Below are 25819 nucleotides of genomic sequence, written 5' to 3' on the forward strand. Positions count from 1 at the left end.
AGTGTCAGGCACTGTGATTTCTTCTAGCAGAGACACTCAGAGAGCTGAAAGCACTAGTGTCAGGCACTGTGATCTCTTCCAGCAGAGACACTCAGAGAGCTGAAAGCACTAGTGTCAGGCACTGTGATCTCTTCCGGTCAAGGTTAGGTGTACGGGCAACACAAAACATCTTCTGGTTAAAGTTATGTGAACGTATGGGCAATACCAAACGTGCATTACATTATGTGACGCAGTTTTTGCCAGAATCACTTTGGACTGTAATCATCTGTGGCAGATGCTGCCCACCACAGCTGAGTCTATCATCACTATTTATTTTAGCCACTTTACCTTGGTGAGAGACGGATGATAAACCATAACAAAATTCTCGCCATATTGAATTCAAATTATATGCAATACTTTCCAAAGTCTCACATTATCCTTAATTACTTCATTACTTTCCTAGTTTCATTATCTCTTATCCTTCTCTCTCTCTCCATCTCTCTCTCTCCCTCCCTCCCCCCCTCTCTCTCTCTCTCTCTCTCTCTCTCTCTCTCTCTCTCTCTCTCTCTCTCTCTCTCTCTCTCTCTCTCTCTCCCCAGGTTAACAAGCCATCTTCAAGACACCTGCAGCCTCCTCTAACGTCACTTCCAATTTCCGGAGGAGCCTCACCACCTGTACATTCGTCCGGAAACTGGTCACTTTGTTGCTGCTGCTGCTCACCCTACCCTTACCCACCTGTGCCCACCCTACCTTCACCCTGCCCTTACCCACCTGTGTCCACCCTACCCTCACCCACCTGTGCCCATCCTATCATGCCGGCGGGACTGTACCTGCCAGGCAACATACCTGATGCCTGCACCGCGGGAAATGCCTCAGGACACAACACCAGTCTCTTAGTTATTGTCTCACCGCCTCTCTTGTCACCCTCTCCTTCCCTCCCTCTTGTTATTGTTTATCCCTTCTCCCTCTCCTCTCCCTCTTGTTATTTTCTCTTCTCTTCTCTCTGTTCTGTTGGTCTCTGCTATCTTCCAGTACCTTTCTGTTATATTACCCATCTAATAAAAATTGTAATTAACTACTTCGTGAGTTGTCTGAGCATCGAGGTGATACAAGTCACCTACTGCCTCCTGCCTCACCTTTCTTGTAAGCTCGATCCACCGTCCATAAAAAGCGTGTGGAGAAATCGTGTTGCCATCCATAAAAATGTAATGATCAGAGGATTGGCTCCTGGTTGAGACTTGCTTGGTGGAGAGAGAGAGAGAGAGAGAGAGAGAGAGAGAGAGAGAGAGAGAGAGAGAGAGAGAGAGAGAGAGAGAGAGAGAGAGGGAGAGAGAGAGAGAGAGAGAGAGAGAGAGAGAGAGAGAGAGAGAGAGAGAGAGAGAGAGAGAGAGAGAGAGAGAGAGAGAGAGAGAGAGAGAGAGAGGGAGAGGGAGAGAGAGAGAGAGAGAGAGAGAGAGAGAGAGAGAGAGAGAGAGAGAGAGAGAGAGAGAGAGAGAGAGAGAGAGAGAGAGAGAGAGTACAACAACATGGCAGTAATGAGAGAGGTCATTAGTTGTGCTAGTGGGTAATAAGAGTATGTGGCGAGACCTAATGTGGTGTAATGACCTGAGGTGACCACAGGTGGTTGTGGGTCACCCATGGTGCCAACCCACTCCATCTCACCAAACCACATCCCCTCTACCTCACCCAACGGGCAACCGTTCTATATTTGGGTAAGTTTCCTTATATCCCTGCTGCCTCTGCTACTTTTGCTATCCCTGCTGCTCTTTCTGCCTCTGCTGTCCCTGTTGGAATGTTATATGTTGTGTGTAAGAAATTCCATTACCTGCTGAGGTAGTCAAGTGTTGCCTTACTGAACGGGGTGGAGTCTGAACAGCTGACAAGCCAGGTGTAACACTAGCAAGCCAGGTGTAACACTAGCAAGCCAGGTGTAACACTAGCAAGCCAGGTGTAACACTAGCAAGCCAGGTGTAACACTAGCAAGCCAGTGCGCTACTGTACCATGCTAGTTCGAACCCCTAAGCCGCACTCTGGGGGGTTGGAGGGGTGACAATCATGTCAACACGATCAGTGTACCCACACCTTGGATGCCATCACCATATCTCCACTTCTACATTAGAGTTGTGGGAAAGCACTAAACCCGTAAGGGTCATACAGCATATGCAAAAATGGAGGTAGTCAGGTTTGATCCAAGGAAGGGAACGTTATTTATATTTATTTGGTTAAAAAGCCTTTTACTAGTTTTTCAGGCCTTTTGTATATCCATATTCTCTTGCACAATAAACTAGCCACTACATCCACAGGATGGATAGGGAGTGCACAATAAACTAGCCACTACCACCCACAGGATGGATAGGGAGTGCACAATAACTAGCCACTACCACCCACAGGATGGATAGGGAGTGCACAATAAACTAGCCACTACCACCCACAGGATGGATAAGGAGTGCACAATAACTAGCCACTACCATCCACAGGATGGATAAGGAGTGCAGAATAACTAGCCACTACCATCCACAGGATGGATAAGGAGTGCACAATAACTAGCCACTACCACCCACAGGATGGATAAGGAGTGCACAATAACTAGCCACTACCACCCACAGGATGGTTAAGGAGTGCAGAATAACTAGCCACTACCATCCACAGGATGGATAGGGAGTGCACAATAACTAGCCACTACTACCCACAGGATGAATAGGGAGTGTACAATAACTAGCCACTACCATCCACAGGATGGATAAGGAGTGCACAATAACTAGCCACTACCACCCACAGGATGGTTAAGGAGTGCAGAATAACTAGCCACTACCATCCACAGGATGGATAGGGAGTTCACAATAACTAGCCACTACTACCCACAGGATGAATAGGGAGTGCACAATAACTAGCCACTACCATCCACAGGATGGATAAGGAGTGCACAATAACTAGCCACTACCACCCACAGGATGGATAAGGAGTGCACAATAACTAGCCACTACCATCCACAGGATGGATAAGGAGTGCACAATAACTAGCCACTACCATCCACAGGATGGATAAGGAGTGTACAATAAACTAGCCACTACCATCCACAGGATGGATAAGGGCTCTACTTCGGTGGCAAAATCAAATGTTTCTTAGATTTCATTCGAATCAAAGACTCCTAACAAGTTTGTTAATGTTCCTTTTGTGTCGCTGTTTATGCAGTTCCAAGGTATTTCTTCAAGTTCTCCATGTTCCTGATTCCTCTTGTTCTAAGGGTTTCTTTGTTCCCCGTGTTCCTGGTTCCTCTCGTTCTCAGTGTTTCTGCTACTTCTTGTTTCCCATGTTCCCGGTTCCTCTTCTCCTTGTTTCTGGTTTTTCTTCTCCGTGTTTCTAGTTCTTCTTGTTCTCCGTATTCTTAGTTCTTCGTGTTGCTGGTCTCCCTTTTCACGTTTATTAATGTATATGTTATCACCTTCCTTCTCTTGTCTACCTGGAGTCTACCTGGAGGACATTCCGAGGGTGAACGCCCCCGCAGCCCGGTCCACGACCAGGCCTCCCGGTGGATCAGGGCCTGATCAACGAGGCTGTTACTGCTGGCCGCACGCAATCCAACGTACGAACCACAGCCCGGCTGATCAGGCGCCGTCTTTAAGTATCTGTCCAGCTCCCTCTTGAAGACAACCAGGGGTCTTCCCGTAATGCCTCTTATTGCTGGTGGGAGGCTGTTGAACAGTCTTGGGCCCCGGACACTTATTGCGTTTTCTCTTAGTGTACCAGTGACGCCCCTACTTTTTACTGAGGGTATGTTGCATCGCCTGCCAAGTCTTTTGCTTTCGTATGGAGTGATTGCTGTGTGTATACTAGGGACCAGTCCCTCCAGAATCTTCCAGGTGTAGATTATGATATATCTCTCTCGCCTGCGCTCTAGTGAGTACAAGTCAAGTGCGTAAGGTGAACATTTATAGTACCTTTAGTCTTCATTTTTACAATTTTTAGATTTGCCTCCGTAACTGCGAGCGTATTGCGCACCTCATATCCATGATGTGGACGGTAGTGTAACAGCGTTTGGATGTACAAAAAGTCTGGGAACTAGGCCTAGGTCTACATATTATGTCTTACCTGTTGCAAGCAAATTTAGGGTATTTGCTTATTATTAAGTCTGGTATATTTTTTGGAAGGTGAGGAAGAGCACATGGTTTTGTGGTCAGGTCACCACCCGGACCTTTACAATGAGAACCACCAAACCTCTCTCCACACCCTTCTTTCTTTCCCTCCCTCCCTCCCTCCCTCTACTCCTCCATCTCTCCCGCTCTCTCTCTCCCTACCTCACTCCCTATAACCGCACGCCCTCGGCTCGACAGTTTGTTTATGTAACTCGACACACAAGGACGATTTTTTTTGTCGTTTGAGGAGAAGGAGGAGGAGAAGGTTGCTGAGCCTGGCTGCTCAGGTTACCCAGAAAAGTTGCTTCGGCGATACTGTCTCAGCAGAAGCAGTTGTAGCGTCCTCAGCAACGTGCTAATGAGTTCCTGTCGTCGGCTGATCCGGTTGCTAATACAGCGACTGTCAGAGGCTCAGATAACTGTGAAATCTTTGTCGCGTGTGCCAGGTGTGTGTTTGGGGGAATGGGAGAAGGAAAAGGGGAAGGTCTTAACCTGCAGAAGTAACGAGTCCTCAGACTTGTTACGTGTGTGATATCCTAATCTGCTTACGTACTTACTAACGAGTCTTCAGACGTGTCACTTATGCAGAGTGTGAGGTCTTGATCTCTAGGTCTAAAAAATCTCTTGGATTAGTCACCTCTATGTGTGGGTCTTAACTCGAGAAACTAACATACCTTCAGGCAAGACAGAGGTCACACTCGACGGACACGGCGAGTCCTGCAAATTAGTGTTCCTACACCTGCAATCAATATTTACCCAGCAACAAAGAGGCACATTACCTGGAGTTGCTTCCGGAGGTCACTGTCCCCCTGGCCTGGTCCCAGACTCTAGGGGAGAAGGCTTAAACACAGAAATAAGCCGTACTGTTGGACTTGGGCTATCCTGGATTACTAACTCTCCTAATTAATAAACCCCGACAAAATACAATACACATATAACCCGAGTATAGACATCAAACTTACTTTTCGCCAAACTAACAACCTTCACAGGAATCTAGTTCGTACCTCTCCTGTTATAGATGGCACCTGGTGTCTACTCGATTTCATGCTCCTCTTGCCCTCTTCAATACTTTGGAGAAACTGGCCGCTCTCTTTCTGACAGACTCAAAGAACACAAAAAAGTGTTAGACTTGCTGACACCAATAATGTTTTTTTCTATCATCCTAGAGATCACAGTCATCCTATTGACTGGTCCTCTTCTAAAACTGTTCACCCTACTTCTAATCTTCACAGTCGCCGTCTTGTTGAATCATCCGTTATACACAACTTTCCTTGTATGAATCTTAGTTTTCCAGTGGGCAACGGTAAACAATATGATGTTCAATGAGGACAAATTCCAACTACTCCGTTATGGAAAACTGGAGGAGATAATAACTAGAACATAGTATACTACTGACTCCGGCCATACAATAGAGCGGAAAAATAATGTAAGGGACCTGGGAGTAGTAATGTCTGAGGATCTCACTTTCAAGGATCACAACAGTGCCACGATCGCACGTGCAAAGAAAATGATAGGATGGATAATGAGAACTTTCAAAACGAGAGATGCCAAGCCCATGATGATCCTTTTCAAATCACTTGTTCTCTCTAGGCTGGAATACTGCTGTACATTAACATATCCATTCAAAGTAGGTGAAATCGCAGATCTAGAGAGTGTACAGAGATCCTTTACTGCACGTATAAGTTCTGTCAAGCACCTTAACTACTGGGAACGCTTGGAAACACTTGACTTGTACTCGTTGGAACGCAGGAGGGAGAGATATATCATAATCTACACTTGAAAAATCTTGGAAGGAATGGTCCCAAATCTGCACACAGAAATCACTCCCTACGAAAGTAAAAGACTGGGCAGGCGATGCAAAATGCCGCCAATAAAAAGTAGGGGCGCCATGGGTACACTAAGGGAAAACACCATAAGTGTCCGGGGCCCAAAACTGTTCAACAGCCTCCCATCAAGCATTAGGGGAATTGCCAATAAACCCCTGGCTGCCTTCAAGAGAGAGCTGGACAGATACCTAAAGTCAGTGCCGGATCAGCCGGGCTGTGGCTCGTACGTTGGACTGCGTGCGGCCAGCAGTAACAGCCTAGTTGATCAGGCCCTGATCCATCGGGAGGCCTGGTCATGGACCGGGCCGCGGGGGCGTTGATCCCCGGAATAACCTCCAGGTAACCTCCAGGTAGTCGTGGCTTTGTCTCTGTAGATGTCTTCCATTCTCATTACATTGTTAAATGCTCGAATTTTCAGAACACTCGTGACTTGAACTGATCCTTCCCTTTCCTCCTTCCCCTACCTCTTCTTTCCTATTTTCTTTTCCTTTTTCTTTCTTTGTTTTCATTTTTTCTGCCTTTGTGTGTTCTGCCCTTCAGTTTTTTACCCCCTGTGTTTTTGGTCCTACCCCTTGCTCCTTTTTCTTGTCCTTAGACTGACCTTACTTTTACTACTTCTACAACCACAACTCCATTTCTACTACTATTGCTACTACTATTGCTACTACTATTACTTTTGTCTCCCTTCACCCTTCACTCCTCTTTCTCTCTTGTGCCAAAAACTACTCTCCCTACTTTCTACTGGCACTGCTTCTGTTTCTCCCTCTCTTGGTGCCGTCCTTGTCACCCTCGCCTGTGTATACTGGCTCACTCACTCTTTTATGTTAGTGTGACTTTGTAAATGGTTCAAGTGAACTGAAACATCGTAGCTTCCCTCTCCCAGGTGCGGGATATTTGTATATTATTATTGGATAATATGGAAGCGCCCGGTGCTTCGCTAAGAACCAACAAAGTTGATACTCTTAAGTTTTATTGTAGAAAAAAACGAAGAATTTAATTTTGGATAGTAACTGGTCACATTCAGAAAAAAATATATTCAGAGAAAGTGGATAATATTTGAAGACCAACTCAACACTCATACAAGTGTATTCTAGAGGAGTATTGTTTAATTATAGTTACGAAGATGATACAATGTTTAGAAAACACCAGTGAACCAAACTGTACTACTGCATTCTTCTTGATTAACCTCCCTGCTTCACCACCCACCCACCCATCCACCCACCAAACTGCCAAACTCTTCACCCACCTACCTGCATGGTTGCTCCCCCGTCCATCTGTCTGTCCGCAGGTAAGGCAGATGTCTTCACACATTGAACTGTAACTAGCCATACAGCCAGTCAGAGAGTTAATAACTGTAACTAACCATACAGTCAGTGAGACAGTTAACAACTGCTAATAACCTGAGGTCAAGGATTCCTCCTTCCCGCACACTGTCCTCCACACAGTCTTGTAGAGGTTTTTTACTCACTATATTTGGCTGGGTGAAGGGTGCTGGCCAGGTGAAACACCTGCCAGGAAGCTCGCTAATTGCTTGATAATTTGTGACTGGGAGGAGCTCAGTGACACCTGCGAGGGGTGATTACCTGTCATTACCCTTCATCCCGGGGGCGCCGCCCCACGTGTGAGTGTGTGTGTGTGTGTGTGTGTGTGTGTGTGTGTGTGTGTGTGTGTATCGTCAAGTTGTATTTACCCTAGTCGAGACTCAGCTCCTGGCTCCGCCTCTTAGACTACTTTGATCAGCATCACTGACTACTGGCATCTTGGGCCTTATTATATCTACTCTTGAAACTGTGTATTGAGTTTGCCTCTACCACTGTGTGTGTGTGTGTGTGTGTGTGTGTGTGTCTGTGTGTGTCTGTGCGTGTGTCTGTGTACTCACCTAGTTGTACTCACCTAGTTGAGGTTGCGGGGGTCGAGTCCGAGCTCCTGGCCCCGCCTCTTCACTGATCGCTACTAGGTCACTCTCCCTGAGCCGTGAGCTTTATCATACCTCTGCTTAAAGCTATGTATGGATCCTGCCTCCACTACATCGCTTCCCAAACTATTCCACTTACTGACTACTCTGTGGCTGAAGAAATACTTCCTAACATCCCTGTGATTCATCTGTGTCTTCAGCTTCCAACTGTGTCCCCTTGTTACTGTGTCCAATCTCTGGAACATCCTGTCTTTGTCCACCTTGTCAATTCCTCTCAGTATTTTGTATGTCGTTATCATGTCCCCCCTATCTCTCCTGTCCTCCAGTGTCGTCAGGTTGATTTCCCTTAACCTCTCCTCGTAGGACATACCTCTTAGCTCTGGGACTAGTCTTGTTGCAAACCTTTGCACTTTCTCTAGTTTCTTCACGTGCTTGGCTAGGTGTGGGTTCCAAACTGGTGCCGCATACTCCAATATGGGCCTAACATACACGGTGTACAGGGTCCTGAATGTGTGTGTGTGTGTGTGTGTGTACTCACGTAATTGTACTCACCTAATTGTGGTTGCAGGGGTCGAGACTCAGCTCCTGGCCCCGCCTCTTCACCGACCGCTGCTAGGTCCTTTCTTCCCCTGCTCCATGAGCTTTATCATACCTCGTCTTAAAACTATGTATAGTTCCTGCCTCCACTACATCGCTTGCCAGACTATTCCACTTCCTAACTACTCTATGACTGAAGAAATACTTCCTAACATCCCTTTGACTCATCTGAGTCTTCAGCTTCCTATTGTGACCCCTTGTTTCTGTGTCCCATCTCTGGAACATCCTCTGTGTGTGTGTGTGAGAGAGAGAGAGAGAGAGAGAGAGAGAGAGCAGTAAAGGAATACAGTAAGTGGTCCAGTGGACCAACTGTGGATTACTTTATGAAGGGGTTGTCTGTCCCACCCCAGCCTCCCTCCCCAAACCCCCACTCCATTTCTCCCCCTTTTGTTCCTAAGGGACTAACCCCTCAACTTCCCTTTTGTTTCTTAATACTAAGGATCGTCTCCTTCCTTCGTCCGGATTTAATGTTTTTTTCTCTGTGTTGTGTCTGAGAGCTGAGGTGAACCTTAAGTGTCGTGTCTGAGAGCTGAGGTGGACCTTAAGTGTCGTGTCTGAGAGCTGAAGTGGGCCTTAAGTGTCGTGTCTGAGAGCTGAGGTGGACCTTAAGTGTTGTGTCTGAGAGCTGAGGTGGACCTTAAGTGTCGTGACTGAGAGCTGAGGTGGACCTTAAGTGTCGTGTCTGAGAGCTGAAGTGGGCCTTAAGTGTCATGTCTGAGAGCTGAGGTGGACCTTAAGTGTCGTGTCTGAGAGCTGAGGTGGACCTTAAGTGTCGTGTCTGAGAGCTGAGGTGGACCTTAAGTGTCGTGTCTGAGAGCTGAGGTGGACCTTAAGTGTCGTGTCTGAGAGCTGAGGTGGACCTTAAGTGTCGTGTCTGAGAGCTGAGGTGGACCTTAAGTGTCGTGTCTGAGAGCTGAGGTGGGCCTTAAGTGTCGTGTCTGAGAGCTGAGGTGGACCTTAAGTGTCGTGTCTGAGAGCTGAGGTGGACCTTAAGTGTCGTGTCTGAGAGCTGAGGTGGACCTTAAGTGTCGTGTCTGAGAGCTGAGGTGGACCTTAAGTGTCGTGTCTGAGAGCTGAGGTGGACCTTAAGTGTCGTGTCTGAGAGCTGAAGTGGGCCTTAAGTGTCGTGTCTGAGAGCTGAGGTGGACCTTAAGTGTTGTGTCTGAGAGCTGAGGTGGACCTTAAGTGTCGTGTCTGAGAGCTGAGGTGGACCTTAAGTGTCGTGTCTGAGAGCTGAGGTGGACCTTAAGTGTTGTGTCTGAGAGCTGAGGTGGACCTTAAGTGTCGTGTCTGAGAGCTGAGGTGGACCTTAAGTGTCGTGTCTGAGAGCTGAGGTGGACCTTAAATGTCGTGTCTGAGAGCTGAGGTGGACCTTAAGTGTTGTGTCTGAGAGCTGAGGTGGACCTTAAGTGTTGTGTCTGAGAGCTGAGGTGGACATTAAGTGTTGTGTCTGAGAGCTGAGGTGGACCTTAAGTGTTGTGTCTGAGAGCTGAGGTGGACCTTAAGTGTCGTGTCTGAGAGCTGAGGTGGACCTTAAGTGTTGTGTCTGAGAGCTGAAGTGGGCCATAAGTGTTGTGTCTGAGAGCTGAGGTGGACATTAAGTGTTGTGTCTGAGAGCTGAGGTGGACCTTAAGTGTTGTGTCTGAGAGCTGAGGTGGACCTTAAGTGTCGTGTCTGAGAGCTGAGGTGGACCTTAAGTGTTGTGTCTGAGAGCTGAAGTGGGCCTTAAGTGTTGTGTCTGAGAGCTGAGGTGGACCTTAAGTCGTGTGTTCCAGCTAGGGATCCTAAGCACACACACACACATTCATTCAGGACCCTGTACACTGTGTACGTTAGGCCTATATTGGAGTATGCGGCACCAGTTTGGAACCCACACCTAGCCAAGCGCGTCAGGAAACTAGAAAAAGTGTAAAGGTTTGCAACTAGACTGGTCCCGGAGTTGAGGGGCATGTCCTACGAGGAGAGGTTAAGAGAAATCGACCTGAAGACACTGGAGGACAGGAGAGATAGGGTATATATGATAACGACATACAAAATACTGAGCGGAATCGACATGGTGGACAGAGACAGGATGTTCCAGAGATGGAACACAGCAACAAGGGTTCACAGTTGGAAGTTGAAGACTCAGATGAATCACAGGGATATTAGGAAGTATTTTAGTCACAGAGTTGTCGGGAAGTGGAATAGTCTGGAAAGTTATGTAGTGGAGGCAGGATCCATACATAGCTTTAAGAAGAGGTATGATAAAGCTCATGGAGCGGGAAAAGTGACCCAGTAGCGGCCAGCGAAGAGGCGGGGCCAGGAGTTGTGAATCGACCCTTGCAACCATAACTAGGCGAGTACAACTAGGTGAGTACAACTAGGTGAGTACAACTAGGTGAGTACAACTAGGTGAGTACACACACACACACATTGTGGTTGCTAATTTGTTGAATCTATTGAGAATAAAATGGAAAGAAACCGAGACTGAAAAACATGAAATTTAAACTTTAAGAATGCCAGAGGATATCCAGATTTGCTCATGTTAGCTGTTTGTGGCCTAGTTCCTAGACCTATCGTGTATCCACAGGATGGATATGAGGTGAACAATAAACTAGCCACTACCATCCACAGGATGGACATGAGGTGCACAATAAACTAGCCACTTCGGCGGAAAAAAAATCCATAAAATCTAAATCGGGAAAATGGATGTTGGAGTTGAGACAAAAGAAGAGGAAGCTTATGCAAGATTTTAAGGTGCAGAGACGAAGATCAGATTAACTGACAAGACGATGAAGGAGAAGCAAGTAAAAAAATACTAAATTCACATGGAATATGTGACCAGATATACACCCGGGGGAATGTGTCAGACTCGTAAATGTAAGGAATGTCTTCAAGGAAGTAAATAAAGAATGTTTCAGCTCACTACACAATATATGTCCGACCTGGTACAAGCAGCACCAGCAGGAAATCCACAACTTATCAAGCATGGTTACATGCTCGATAATAGGTTAATAAATTAATGTTGGAGCTAAGGGAACTAGTGCTGGAGCTGAGGGAACTAGTGACGAAGTTAAGGTAACCCGTGTTAACTCTTTTGGGTCCAGTTCCTAGGCCTTTTGTGTGTCCAGATGATCTTGCGTTGCCTCTCCACGGGATTTTTAGAGTTTTATAGCTCCAGTGAAGAGTAGCGCAAGAGCATGTGGATACACAATAGTAATACCTACTAGGTACCAAGAAGGTTAACAGTTAGATTTATATATACAATTGTCTTATCTCGTGTAAGTAAATTTAGGATATATGCTTAATAAGATATCTTAACATATCACACAGAGGACGTATATAAGATGGAAAATAAACTAGCCGATTCGGCGGCGAACTTTAAGAGTCACGTAAGTTCCTCTGTCTTCTAACAACATGTTCATTTTTCCACTATAATCTACCTTGTCTATAATTACTATCGCATTTCCTTTGTCTGTTTCGTAAGGTGAAGTCCAGGATTTTTTTTAATTCATTGTATATTTTAACAAATCTTTGATGACAATTGTGTTGTAGAGGTGTGAGCAAAAGGAAGATGAGGGAACTTACGTGCCTCTTAATCCAAGAAGTCAGTGCTAGTCAATGACTGTTTAAGAGTCAGCAGCTGTAACACACAAAATTAGTGATTACAACTTGTCAAATACACACCTACACAACCAGGATGGAGGAAACATGATGGAGGAGGACGTATAACCCGAACACTAATATGAAGAACACAGCTGCCTACAGGGGATGCATTGACCAAGAGCTGAGCCAAAGTGTCTGACATACACAAGACTGGTAGAGTGTAGAAACAAGAGTGTCAAGGAAAAGTTATAGGATTAAGAGTATAGAAGGATAGGCACAAGTGGGTAAAAAGTGTAAAGTGAAAAAAAATTAAATAGTGTAGAGGGAAAGAAGTAGGAGTGAAGGATGTAGAGAAAGAAATGTAATAGAAGAGATATAGTATTAGGAGGGAGGGAAGAGGTGAAGAGGAGAAGGTGGAGGGGGAAGATGGAGGGGGGAGATGAGAAGAAGGTGGAGGGGGGAAGGTGAGGAGAAGGTGGAGAGGGGAAGGTGAGAAGGTGGAGGGGAATAAGCAAAACAGCTCATTAGAACTTCTTGTCCCTTGAGGCGTTGTTAGTGCATCTCCTGAACTTACTGACCCCACCTCTCTCTCTCTCTCTCTCTCTCTCTCTCTCTCTCTCTCTCTCTCTCTCTCTCTCTCTCTCTCTCTCTCTCTCTCTCTCTCTCTCTCTCTCTCTCTCTCACTCTCTTGGCATCATCATATGTTGCAGTGTCTGACATCACCAAGTGCTGCAGAATCTGGCACCACCAAGTGTTGCAGAATCTGGCACCACCAAGTGTTGCAGAATCTGGCACCACCAAGTGTTGCAGAGTCTGGCACCATCAAGTGTTGCAGAGTCTGGCACCACTAAGTGTTGCAGAGTCTGGCACCACCAAGTGTTGTAGAGTCTGGTACCACTAAGTGTTGCAGAGTCTGGCACCACCAAGTGTTGCAGAGTCTGGCACCACTAAGTGTTGCAGAGTCTGGCACCACCAAGTGTTGTAGAGTCTGGTACCACTAAGTGTTGCAGAATCTGGCACCACCAAGTGTTGCAGAGCCTGGCACCACCAAGTGTTGCAGAGTCTGGCACCACCAAGTGTTGCAGAATCTGGCACCACCAAGTGTTGCAGAGTCTGGCACCATCAAGTGTTGCAGAGTCTGGCACCACTAAGTGTTGCAGAGTCTGGCACCACCAAGTGTTGTAGAGTCTGGTACCACTAAGTGTTGCAGAGTCTGGCACCACCAAGTGTTGCAGAGTCTGGCACCACTAAGTGTTGCAGAGTCTGGCACCACCAAGTGTTGTAGAGTCTGGTACCACTAAGTGTTGCAGAATCTGGCACCACCAAGTGTTGCAGAGCCTGGCACCACCAAGTGTTGCAGAGCCTGGCACAACCAAATGTTGCAGAGTCTAGCACCACCAAGTGTTGCAGAGTCTGGCACCACCAAGTGTTGCAGAGTCTGGCACCACCAAGTGTTGTAGAGTCTGGTACCACTAAGTGTTGCAGAGTCTGGCACCACTAAGTGTTGAAGAGTCTGGCACCACTAAGTGTTGCAGAGTCTGGCACCACTAAGTGTTGCAGACTCTGGCACCACTAAGTGTTGCAGAGTCTGGCACCACTAAGTGTTGCAGAGTCTGGTACCGCCAAGTGTTGCAGAGTCTGGCACCACTAAGTGTTGCAGAGTCTGGCACCACTAAGTGTTGCAGAGTCTGGCACCACTAAGTGTTGCAGAGTCTAGCACCACCAAGTGTTGCAGAGTCTAGCACCACCAAGTGTTGCAGAGTCTGGCACCACCAAGTGTTGCAGAGTCTGGTACCGCCAAGTGTTGCAGAGTCTGGCACCACCAAGTGTTGCAGAGTCTGGCACCACCAAGTGTTGCAGAGTCTGGCACCACTAAGTGTTGCAGAGTCTGGCACCACTAAGTGTTGCAGAGTCTGGCAGATGCAATAGAATCACTGCCACTTGTCTCGTCTACTCTTACTACTCAGTTATGCATCATGACGGCTGTTGGTCCCAGACACATACACCGTCCCTGTGAAGTGTACACCATCCCTGTGAAGTGTACACCATCCCTGTGAAGTGTACACCGTCCCTGTGAAGTGTACACCATCCCTGTGAAGTGTACACCGTCCCTGTGAAGTGTACACCATCCCTGTGAAGTGTACACCATCCCTGTGAAGTGTACACCATCCCTGTGAAGTGTACACCATCCCTGTGAAGTGTACACCATCCCTGTGAAGTGTACACCATCCCTGTGAAGTGTACACCATCCCTGTGAAGTGTACACCATCCCTGTGAAGTGTACACCATCACTGTGAAGTGTACACCATCACTGTGAAGTGTACACCATCCCTGTGAAGTGTACACCATCCCTGTGAAGTGTACACCATCCCTGTGAAGTGTACACCATCACTGTGAAGTGTACACCATCACTGTGAAGTGTACACCATCCCTGTGAAGTGTACACCATCCCTGTGAAGTGTACACCATCCCTGTGAAGTGTACACCATCACTGTGAAGTGTACACCATCACTGTGAAGTGTACACCATCCCTGTGAAGTGTACACCATCACTGTGAAGTGTACACCATCACTGTGAAGTGTACACCATCACTGTGAAGTGTACACCGTCCCTGTGAAGTGTACACCATCACTGTGAAGTGTACATCGCCTTTGGAACATATTAGATTAAAATTGTGTATTTTATGTTTTACGTCATTTTTAACTCAAACGACAATGTTTGTGTAAAGTAGCTTCTGTGTTGTTTATTGTTACTTGACTCACTAGAACAATGTTTGTGTAAAGTAACTTCTGTGTTGTTTATTGTTACTTGACTCACTAGAACAATGCTTGTGTAAAGTAACTTCTGTGTTGTTTATTGTTACTTGACTCACTAGAACAATGCTTGTGTAAAGTAACTTCTGTGCTGTTTATTGTTACTTGACTCACTAGAACAATGCTTGTGTAAAGTAGCTTCTGTGTTGTTTATTGTTACTTGACTCACTAGAACAATGTTTGTGTAAAGTAACTTCTGTGCTGTTTATTGTTACTTGACTCACTAGAACAATGCTTGTGTAAAGTAGCTTCTGTGTTGTTTATTGTTACTTGACTCACTAGAACAATGTTTGTGTAAAGTAACTTCTGTGCTGTTTATTGTTACTTGACTCACTAGAACAATGCTTGTGTAAAGTAGCTTCTGTGTTGTTTATTGTTACTTGACTCACTAGAACAATGTTTGTGTAAAGTAGCTTCTGTGTTGTTTATTGTTACTTGACTCACTAGAACAATGTTTGTGTAAAGTAGCTTCTGTGTTGTTTATTGTTACTTGACTCACTAGAACAATGTTTGTGTAAAGTAGCTTCTGTGTTGTTTATTGTTACTTGACTCACTAGAACAATGTTTGTGTAAAGTAACTTCTGTGTTGTTTATTGTTACTTGACTCACTAGAACAATGTTTGTGTAAAGTAACTTCTGTGTTGTTTATTGTTACTTGACTCACTAGAACAATGTTTGTGTAAAGTAGCTTCTGTGTTGTTTATTGTTACTTGACTCACTAGAACAATGTTTGTGTAAAGTAGCTTCTGTGTTGTTTATTGTTACTTGACTCACTAGAACAATGTTTGTGTAAAGCAGCTTCTGTGTTGTTTATTGTTACTTGACTCACTAGAACAATGTTTGTGTAAAGTAGCTTCTGTGTTGTTTATTGTTACTTGACTCACTAGAACAATGTTTGTGTAAAGTAGCTTCTGTGTTGTTTATTGTTACTTGACTCACTAGGATTATTGTTAACTTTGTCTTAGTATATAAAGTTGTAAAGTAAACCTATTATAAGTAATAAGTAAGTAAGTAATAAAGTTAAACCAAATAACAATAAACATCAAAAACTAATATACAGTATTAGAAAAGAAGAAATATATAGCTAAGTGTGTGGAAACCCAAAAGTATTTTGACAAGTATGCTTCAGGACAAAAGTCACTCAGTAGCCCAGATCGACCTGTCCAGTACGCGTCACTCACTTCCTGAGGCTGCCTCTATTTCACACTGTCAGTTTATCTGTGAGCATCAGCCGAGGTAGACATAAGCTGGTATGTATGTGTACTGCCATGTGCAGTATATAGTTAGTATTTACCCACTGTTACTGTGAATTTGTAGCTATTATTAATTTTATATATAATGTATGTGTGGTTCTTACGTTTGCAATGGTTTTGCTAGGATTAGCAGAGTATGCGAAGCTGTATACGTTCACGTTTAGCCATATATATCAATAATAACAACATTTTGTGAAAGGGGTAACATGCTTTATGTGGCATGTTAAATTGGGTAACAAGCTGAAAAAGTTTGGGAACCACTGCACTAGAACAATGCTTGTGTAAAGTAGCTTCTGTGTTGTTTATTGTTACTTGACTCACTAGAACAATGCTTGTGTAAAGCAGCTTCTGTGCTGTTTATTGTTACTTGGCTCACTAGAACAATGCTTGTGTAAAGTAGCTTCTGCGCTGTTTATTGTTACTTGACTCACTAGAACAATGCTTGTGTAAAGTAGCTTCTGTGCTGTTTATTGTTACTTGACTCACTAGAACAATGCTTGTGTAAAGTAGCTTCTGCGCTGTTTATTGTTACTTGACTCACTAGAACAATGCTTGTGTAACGTAGCTTCTGTGCTGTTTATTGTTACTTGACTCACTAGAACAATGCTTGTGTAAAGTAGCTTCTGTGTTGTTTATTGTTACTTGACTCACTAGAACAATGCTTGTGTAAAGTAGCTTCTGTGCTGTTTATTGTTACTTGACTCACTAGAACAATGCTTGTGTAAAGTAGCTTCTGTGTTGTTTATTGTTACTTGACTCACTAGAACAATGTTTGTGTAAAGTAGCTTCTGTGTTGTTTATTGTTACTTGACTCACTAGAACAATGCTTGTGTAAAGTAGCTTCTGTGCTGTTTATTGTTACTTGACTCACTAGAACAATGCTTGTGTAAAGTAGCTTCTGTGTTGTTTATTGTTACTTGACTCACTAGAACAATGCTTGTGTAAAGTAGCTTCTGTGTTGTTTATTGTTACTTGACTCACTAGAACAATGCTTGTGTAAAGTAGCTTCTGTGCTGTTTATTGTTACTTGACTCACTAGAACAATGCTTGTGTAAAGTAACTTCTGTGTTGTTTATTGTTACTTGACTCACTAGAACAATGCTTGTGTAAAGTAGCTTCTGTGTTGTTTATTGTTACTTGACTCACTAGAACAATGCTTGTGTAAAGTAGCTTCTGTGCTGTTTATTGTTACTTGACTCACTAGAACAATGCTTGTGTAAAGTAGCTTCTGTGTTGTTTATTGTTACTTGACTCACTAGAACAATGCTTGTGTAAAGTAGCTTCTGTGTTGTTTATTGTTACTTGACTCACTAGAACAATGCTTGTGTAAAGTAGCTTCTGTGTTGTTTATTCTTACTTGACGCACTCAAGAACTGATGATGGAGTTTGATCAACACAAAACTTTTTTAAAAAAATAGAGTGGAGTTAGTATTTGCTTCTTTAATTTTATTCCTGACACTGTTAAGATTCCCCTTGTGTGTACTCACCTAATTGTGGTTGCAGTGTGCGTGTGTGTGTGTGTGTGTGTGTGTGTGTGTGTGTGTGTGTGTGTGTGTGTGTGTGTGTGTGTGTGTGTGTGTGTGTGTGTGTGTGTGTGTGTAAGAAGTTTTCATGCTGCTGTAATAGGTACCATTGCAATCTGTTATATCAAGTGACTGTAGCCGCCTCTCAGTTACTACGTCCACCTTCAGTGTTGCTGCTGCAAGAAACCAACACAACTCCTGCTGGACCCAACACTTTATTAACCAGGTGCTTTCAGAAAACTTTAAAATACGCTGAAAAAAAAAAAAAAATTTCAAGTACAGTACTTGAAAAATGCCAGTGTGTGGCGGAACGTTGAACAAATGAAGGACTCCGTTGCATGTGTCTCTTTCACCAGCTGTTCACATATTGACATTGTCTCCATTCACTACTGAACCTGTTGTATTGAACACTAGAAGCACTTGTTGTATCGTTCCAGTCACGGTATTGTGCCTTTTTTGTTATTTATTGAAAGTACTTCTTGATCTGTTACCTAAAGAACTGTCACTAGAAGTACTTCTTGAGGTGGTAAATGCTTGGTAGTGATCCTGGACCCAGGGAAGCTGAGAGTGGTCTTCATGTTGACCCATGGACACTGAGAGTAGCCCTCAGCCACTGCTTCATGACTCATGGACACTGAGAGTAGCCCTCAGCCACTGCTTCATGACTCATGGACACTGAGAGTAGCCCTCAGCCACTGCTTCATGACTCATGGACACTGAGAGTAGCCCTCAGCCACTGCTTCATGACTCATGGACACTGAGAGTAGCCCTCAGCCACTGCTTCATGACTCATGGACACTGAGAGTAGTCCTCAGCCACTGCTTCATGACTCATGGACACTAAGAGTAGCCCTCAGCCACTGCTTCATGACTCATGGACACTGAGAGTAGTCCTCAGCCACTGCTTCATGACTCATGGACACTAAGAGTAGCCCTCAGCCACTGCTTCATGACTCATGGACACTGAGAGTAGCCCTCAGCCACTGCTTCATGACTCATGGACACTGAGAGTAGTCCTCAGCCACTGCTTCATGACTCGACTGCCTCTTGTAGGGGACAGGGGACAAGCTCTGTTCTTTCACTTAGTCTGATGGGATTAGTGAGGAACATATATACCAAGAGGTGTATTTTTGTTAAAGGATTAAAGTATTTAATCGGTGGTATGGAAATAACAGGTAGCTGTAGTATCCATAGGAATATAAGAAAAAAAGAGCACTGCAGTAGACTTACTGGCCCATGTTAGGCAGGTCCCAGTCACCTACCGGCCCAATCCAGTCAGGTCCAATTCACTACACAATAAGTGTCAGGGGCCCAAGACTGTTCAACTGTCTCCCAGTATACATAAAGTGGATTACCTGCAGACTCCTGACTGTCTTCAAGAAGGCGCTGGACAGGTACCTTAAGTTAGTACCTGATTAGCCGGGCTGTGACCGTACGTCGGTTTGCGTGCTACCAGCAGTAACAGCCTGGTTGATCAGACCCTGATCCACCAAGAGGCCTGATCACAGACCGGGCAGCGGGGGCGTTGTTCCCGAAACCCTCTCCAGGTATACTCCAGATAGGTATTTATCCACCCACACATACTCATGTATATATCTAACCTATTTTTAAAATATCTCAACGTTTTAGCTTCAGTAACGTTACTCTGGAGTTTGTTTCACTCATCCACAACTCTATTATCAGACCAGTGCTATATCCTCTCTAAATCTAAATTTTTCCAACTTGAAACCATTGCTGTGAGTTAGATACTTTTAGCACGTTATTTACATCCCTTTTATACATTTATATTTTCCATTTATACACCTTAATCATATCTCCTCTAATTCTACGCCTGTCTAGGGAGTGCAGATTTAGGGTCCTCGTGTAGTAGATAGTCTTTAAACTCCATTAATCTATTGATTAATGGATCAGACGGCACACATGCAAGGAACAACACACCACATGACCAACATAGAAAATAGTACAAGTTTACGAGCCTGATGTAACGCTCAAGTTAATACTTGAGGAACTTAGCCTGAGATAATGGTTACAGGTTGAGGCAGCTTAACCACCATTGTACCGCGAAGTGTGCCTCTACCAACGCTACACAATTGCTTTTGAAATAAAGAATTAGAGCAACTCCTCCTTTCCTTGGATCAAACCTGAATATTTCCCATTCCCCGAGAGCTGTATGACTGTACCCGTCTTAATAGGTTTGTTCAGTGCTGCTGCCTCATATTCAATGCTGCTGCCTTTCGTTTAATGCTACTGCCTTGCTCTTGGAATAATAATAATAATAATAATAATAATAATAATAATAATAATAATAATAATAATAATATTTATTTCTACAAGTACATTATACAACACGTACAGACCATAGCGACATCAGTGTCATTAATTTTGTCCCCAAGATGTGACCCACACCAGTAGGCTAACACCTAGGTACCTATTTACTGCTAGGTGAACAGGGACAGCGGGTATCTTAAGGAAACATAACCCTAATGTTTCCACCCGTAGCGGGGATCGAACCACGGACCTTAATGTTTGAGCTGAGTGCGCTAGCAACGGAGATGCACATGAACCGTTAACACCACACGTTACCTGTACTAACATCAAGAATCTCTACTGAAACAGTATTAGACTAATCCAGATTTTTGCCTCCGTAGTGGCTAATTTATTGTACCCCTCAACCATACTATGGATGGTAGTGGCTAGTTTATTGTACACCTCATATCCATCCGATGGACGATGGTAGCGGCTAGTTTATTGTTCACCTCATACCCATCCAATGGACGATGGTAGTGGCTAGTTTACTGTGCACGTCATGTCCATCCTACAAGGGTAGCGCAAGAGAACATGGATATACACAAGGTCTGGAAGCCAAGCCCCAATTTGAATACAGCTAGATTAATCTCAGTGTATAAACACTGGGATTTAAGTGGTGTTATTTTAGTAGCGAACGACGATAAGATTCACTTTGTTGGTGGTGGAACTAACACCTACAATGTGGTCGTTGGCGGTACTACGACTGGTGACGGGTGGCTCAAAGACTTGCATTGGGTGGCTCAGTTTGCCTTGGGAATTGGATGAGCGATCGGCACAAAAGGGTTGGAGCTGTGGTAGGCCGGTGGGCGGCACTAAAACTTACCTTGGGTCGTCGCTGGCTAGCGGCAGGAAAGACTGGTGATGTGCAGCAATAAAACTCACCATTTCGTGGCGTGTCACTACGACTGGTGATGGGCGGCACTAAGACTCACCTTGTCGTCGTGGGCGGCAGGGTTGGCCCTAGGTCTGGGCGGCAGGTCGGCGCGGAAGGGTTGAGGTGGTGGAGGTGCAGGGTGGGAATCTTCAGCATGAAGAACCTCCATGAGGTAGGCGATGTAGGAGGTTGCCAGACGCAGAGTCTTAATCTTGGAGAGTTTAGTGTCTGCAGGAACGTTAGGGATACACTCGCGCAGCTCAGCGAATGCGTTGTTGATACTCTGAGTTCGACGACGTTCCTTCTTGTTGGCTGACGATCTTCGCTTCACCACCCGGCCACACCCATCAACCATCTCTATGGTGTAATCCCCTCCCAGGTCGTGTGGCGACCCAGGTCCTACAACGAAGCCGCCGGAGACACCGAACTCAGGACAGGACATCCCTACTTCGGAAGAATACCCCGGGGAGTATCCCGCAGGTGTGTAGCCCCAGCCAGGGTAGAGAGCCTGCCCTGGAGGGCTGGGGTGAGAGTAATATGGTGAGTATAGTGCCTCAGGGGATGGTGTGGCCGCCATGGCGGTGTGGCCGTAGCTCTGAGGCATGGAGTATCCTCCGACCAAGCTCATCTTCACTAGCACTGACCTCTACGGCCCAAATGTTCGAGCACAAGTGCCAGTCCTCATCAGGATACCCTCACACTACCTCAGCGCCAGGCACGCCACGCCCCGCACACCATTGGTCCTCTCGCTGGCCAAGCTCCGCCCGACAATTTTCCTCCCCGCCAGGACAAGCCAATGGTAAGACATGGGGTGGGACGCCAGCGTGACGTATGGGGCGACAATGATGATACTTGTAACTCAATTATGGTAAATTAGTGGCCGTTCCCCGCGCACTTTACTGGATTACTCGCCTCCACCACTGACTTAGGAAGCCATAAGTTACTCCCATACTGGAGACCCCCGCTAAATTATACACCATCACATGAATAATTCTAAGGTGTGTTTGGTTAATAACTAAACCCCTCCCACGAACCCCCCCAGCCCAGGGCTGGGAGACAGGACATCAGACACCCACACTCAACACAGACACACACCGACATATCGGTGCGCGCCTCTGATTGCTAGATGATGCCCAGGCTAACCTGATGACTTCCTTCAGAGCGGCAACACTCACACAACAACAACAACAACAACACACTCGCACTCTTCATGTATTAAAAATCTTCACACATTCAGGAAATTGAAAACTCGAATAATTTGTGCATATGGAGGAGAGTTCTTGGGAGAAGGGAGTGTTCCAGGGAGGGGGGAGTGTTCCAAGGAGGAGGAGGGAGTGTTCCAGGGAGGGGGGAGTGTTCCAAGAAGGAGGGAGTGTTCCAAGGAGGAGGGAGTGTTCCAAGGAGGAGGGAGTGTTCCAAGGAGGAGGGAGTGTTCCAAGGAGGAGGGAGTGTTCCAAGGAGGAGGGAGTGTTCCAAGGAGGAGGGAGTGTTCCAAGGAGGAGGGAGTGTTCCAAGGAGGAGGGAGTGTTCCGGGGAGGAGAAAGTACTGCATAGTTGGGAGGTTCAAGGAGAATCTCAGTGTGCTGATAAGATAACAAGAACAGTGGTAGTCAGGTTAACCTGAGGTGTGAGGACAATAACTGGTATATTTCACAGAGGAGACATGGTCACAACACACACACACACACACAAACACAAACACACACACACACACACACACACACACACACACACACACACACACACACACACACACACACACACATACACACACACACACATACACACACACATATACACACACACACACACACACACACACACACACACACACACACACACACACACACACACACACACACACACACACACACACACACATACACACACACAGAAGTAAGACACGAGAGAGAGGGGTGGGTAGATTGCGTTTTCCTAGACTGCAGGAAGGCCTTTGACACAGTTCCCCACAAGAGATTAGTGCAGAAGCTGGAGGATCAGGCGCATGTAAAAGGGAGGGCACTGCAATGGATAAGGGAATACCTGACAGGGAGGCAGCAACGAGTCATGGTACGTGAAGAGGTATCACAGTGGGCGCCTGTTACGAGCGGGGTCCCACAGGGGTCAGTTCTATGACCAGTGCTATTTTTGATATATGTGAACGACATGATGGAAGGAATAGACTCTGAAGTGTCCCTGTTCGCAGATGATGTGAAGTTGATGAGAAGAATTAAATCGGACGAGGATGAGGCAGGACTGCAAAGAGACCTGGACAGGCTGGACATGTGGTCCAGTAACTGGCTTCTCGAATTCAATCCAGCCAAATGCAAAGTCATGAAGATTGGGGAGGGGCAAAGAAGACCGCAGACAGAGTAAAGGCTAGGTGGACAAAGACTACAGACCTCACTCAGGGAGAAAGACCTTGGGGTGACCATAACACCGAGCACATCACCGGAGGCACACATCAACCAAATAACTGCTGCAGCATACGGGCGCCTGGCAAACCTGAGAATAGCGTTCCGATACCTTAATAAGGAATCTTTCATGACACTGTACACTGTGTATGTTAGGCCCATACTGGAGTATGCAGCACCAGTCTGGAACCCACACCTGGTCAAGCACGTCAAGAAGTTACAGAAAGTACAAAGGTTTGCAACAAGGCTAGTCCCAGAGCTCAAGGGAATGTCGTACGAGGAAAGGTTAAGGGAAATCGGACTGACGACACTTGAGGACAGAAGGGTCAGGGGAGACATGATAACGACATACAAGATACTGCGGGGAATAGACAAGGTGGACAGACATAGGATGTTCCAGAGAGGGGACACAGGGACAAGGGGTCACAACTGGAAGCTGAAGACTCAGACGAGTCACAGGGACGTTAGGAAGTATTTCTTCAGTCATAGAGTTGTCAGCAAGTGGAATAGCCTAGCAAGTGAAGTAGTGGAGGCAGGAACCATACATAGTTTTAAGAAGAGGTATGACAAAACTCAGGAAGCAGAGAGAGAGAGGACCCAGTAGCGATCAGTGAAGAGGCGGGGCCAGGAGCTGAGTCTCGACCCCTGCAACCACAATTAGGTGAGTACAATTAGGTGAGTACACACACACACACAGCAACAAAATGCAAGGAGGCTGAGGAAAGGTTTGTACCCAAGGGTAACAGGAATAATGAAAAAGCCAGGATGAGCCCATGGTTTACCCAAAGGTGCAGGGAGGCAAAAACCAAGTGTGCTAGGGAATGGAAGAAATATAGAAGGCAAAGGACCCAGGAGAATAAGGAGAGCAGTCGTAGAGCCAGAAACGAATATGCACAGATAAGAAGGGAGGCCCAAAGACAATATGAAAATGACATAGCAGCGAAAGCCAAATCTGACCCGAAACTGTTGTACAGCCACATCAGGAGGAAAACAACAGTCAAGGACCAGGTAATCAGGCTAAGGAAGGAAGGAGGAGAGACAACAAGAAATGACCGTGAAGTATGTGAGGAACTCAACAAGAGATTCAAAGAAGTGTTCACAGAGGAGACAGAAGGGGCTCCAGAAAGACGGAGAGGTGGGGCACACCACCATGTGCTAGACACAGTGCACACAACCGAGGAAGAAGTGAAGAGGCTTCTGAGTGAGCTAGATACCTCAAAGGCAATGGGGCCAGATAACATCTCCCCATGGGTATTGAGAGAGGGAGCAGAGGCGCTATGTGTACTCCTAACAACAATATTCAATACATCTATCGAAACAGGGAGATTGCCTGAGGCATGGAAGACAGCAAATGTAGTCCCAATCTTTAAAAAAGGAGACAGACATGAAGCATTAAACTACAGACCAGTGTCACTGACATGTATAGTATGCAAAATCATGGAGAAGATTATCAGGAGAAGAGTGGTGGAACACCTAGAAAGAAATGATCTCATCAACAGCAGCCAACATGGTTTCAGGGACGGGAAATCCTGTGTCACAAACCTACTGGAGTTCTATGACATATTGACAGCAGTAAGACAAGAGAGAGAGGGGTGGGTGGATTGCATATTCTTGAACTGCAAGAAGGCGTTTGACACAGTTCCACACAAGAGATTGGTGCAAAAACTGGAGGACCAAGCAGGGATAACAGGGAAGGCACTACAATGGATCAGGGAATACTTGTCAGGAAGACAGCAGCGAGTCATGGTACGTGGCGAGGTGTCTGAGTGGGCACCTGTGACCAGCGGGGTCCCACAGGGGTCAGTCCTAGGACCAGTGCTGTTTCTGGTATTTGTGAATGACATGACGGAAGGAATAGACTCTGAGGTGTCCCTGTTTGCAGATGACGTGAAGTTGATGAGAAGAATTCACTCGATCGAAGACCAGGCAGAACTACAAAGGGATCTGGACAGGCTGTAGACCTGGTCCAGCAATTGGCTCCTGGAGTTCAATCCCACCAAGTGCAAAGTCATGAAGATTGGGGAAGGGCAAAGAAGACCGCAGACGGAGTTCAGTCTAGGGAGCCAGAGACTACAAACCTCACTCAAGGAAAAAGATCTTGGGGTGAGTATAACACCAGACACATCTCCTGAAGCGCACATCAACCAAATAACTGCTGCAGCATATGGGCGCCTAGCAAACCTCAGAACAGCATTCCGACATCTTAATAAGGAATCGTTCAGGACCCTGTACACCGTGTACGTTAGGCCCATATTGGAGTATGCGGCACTAGTTTGGAACCCACACCTAGCCAAGCACGTAAAGAAACTAGAGAAAGTGCAAAGGTTTGCAACAAGACTAGTCCCAGAGCTAAGAGGTATGTCCTACGAGGAGAGGTTAGGGGAAATCAACCTGACGACACTGGAGGACAGGAGAGATAGGGGGGACGTGATAACGACATACAAAATACTGAGAGGAATTGACAAGGTGGACAAAGACAGGATGTTCCAGAGATTGGACACAGTAACAAGGGGACACAGTTGGAAGTTGAAGATACAGATGAACCACAGGGATGTTAGGAAGTATTTCTTCAGCCATAGAGTAGTCAGTAAGTGGAATAGT

General features: G+C 45.8%; 1 protein-coding gene across 1 annotated transcript in view; it reads right to left on the minus strand.

Moving 5' to 3' along the window:
* The window catches only part of LOC128704067 (heart- and neural crest derivatives-expressed protein 1), a 53180-nt gene extending 30840 nt beyond the window's left edge, over nt 1–22340 (minus strand). Inside the window, exon 1 of the mRNA XM_070091762.1 lies at nt 20863–22340. Within this exon, the coding sequence (XP_069947863.1) occupies nt 20863–21432 (570 nt within the window). The 5' untranslated portion in view covers nt 21433–22340. The remainder of the gene's footprint in view (nt 1–20862) is intronic.
* Nucleotides 22341–25819: the final 3479 nt, after the last annotated feature.

The sequence above is a fragment of the Cherax quadricarinatus genome, chromosome 37 (genome assembly GCF_038502225.1).
Source record: "Cherax quadricarinatus isolate ZL_2023a chromosome 37, ASM3850222v1, whole genome shotgun sequence".
In the NCBI taxonomy this organism is placed as follows: Eukaryota; Metazoa; Arthropoda; class Malacostraca; order Decapoda; family Parastacidae; genus Cherax; species Cherax quadricarinatus.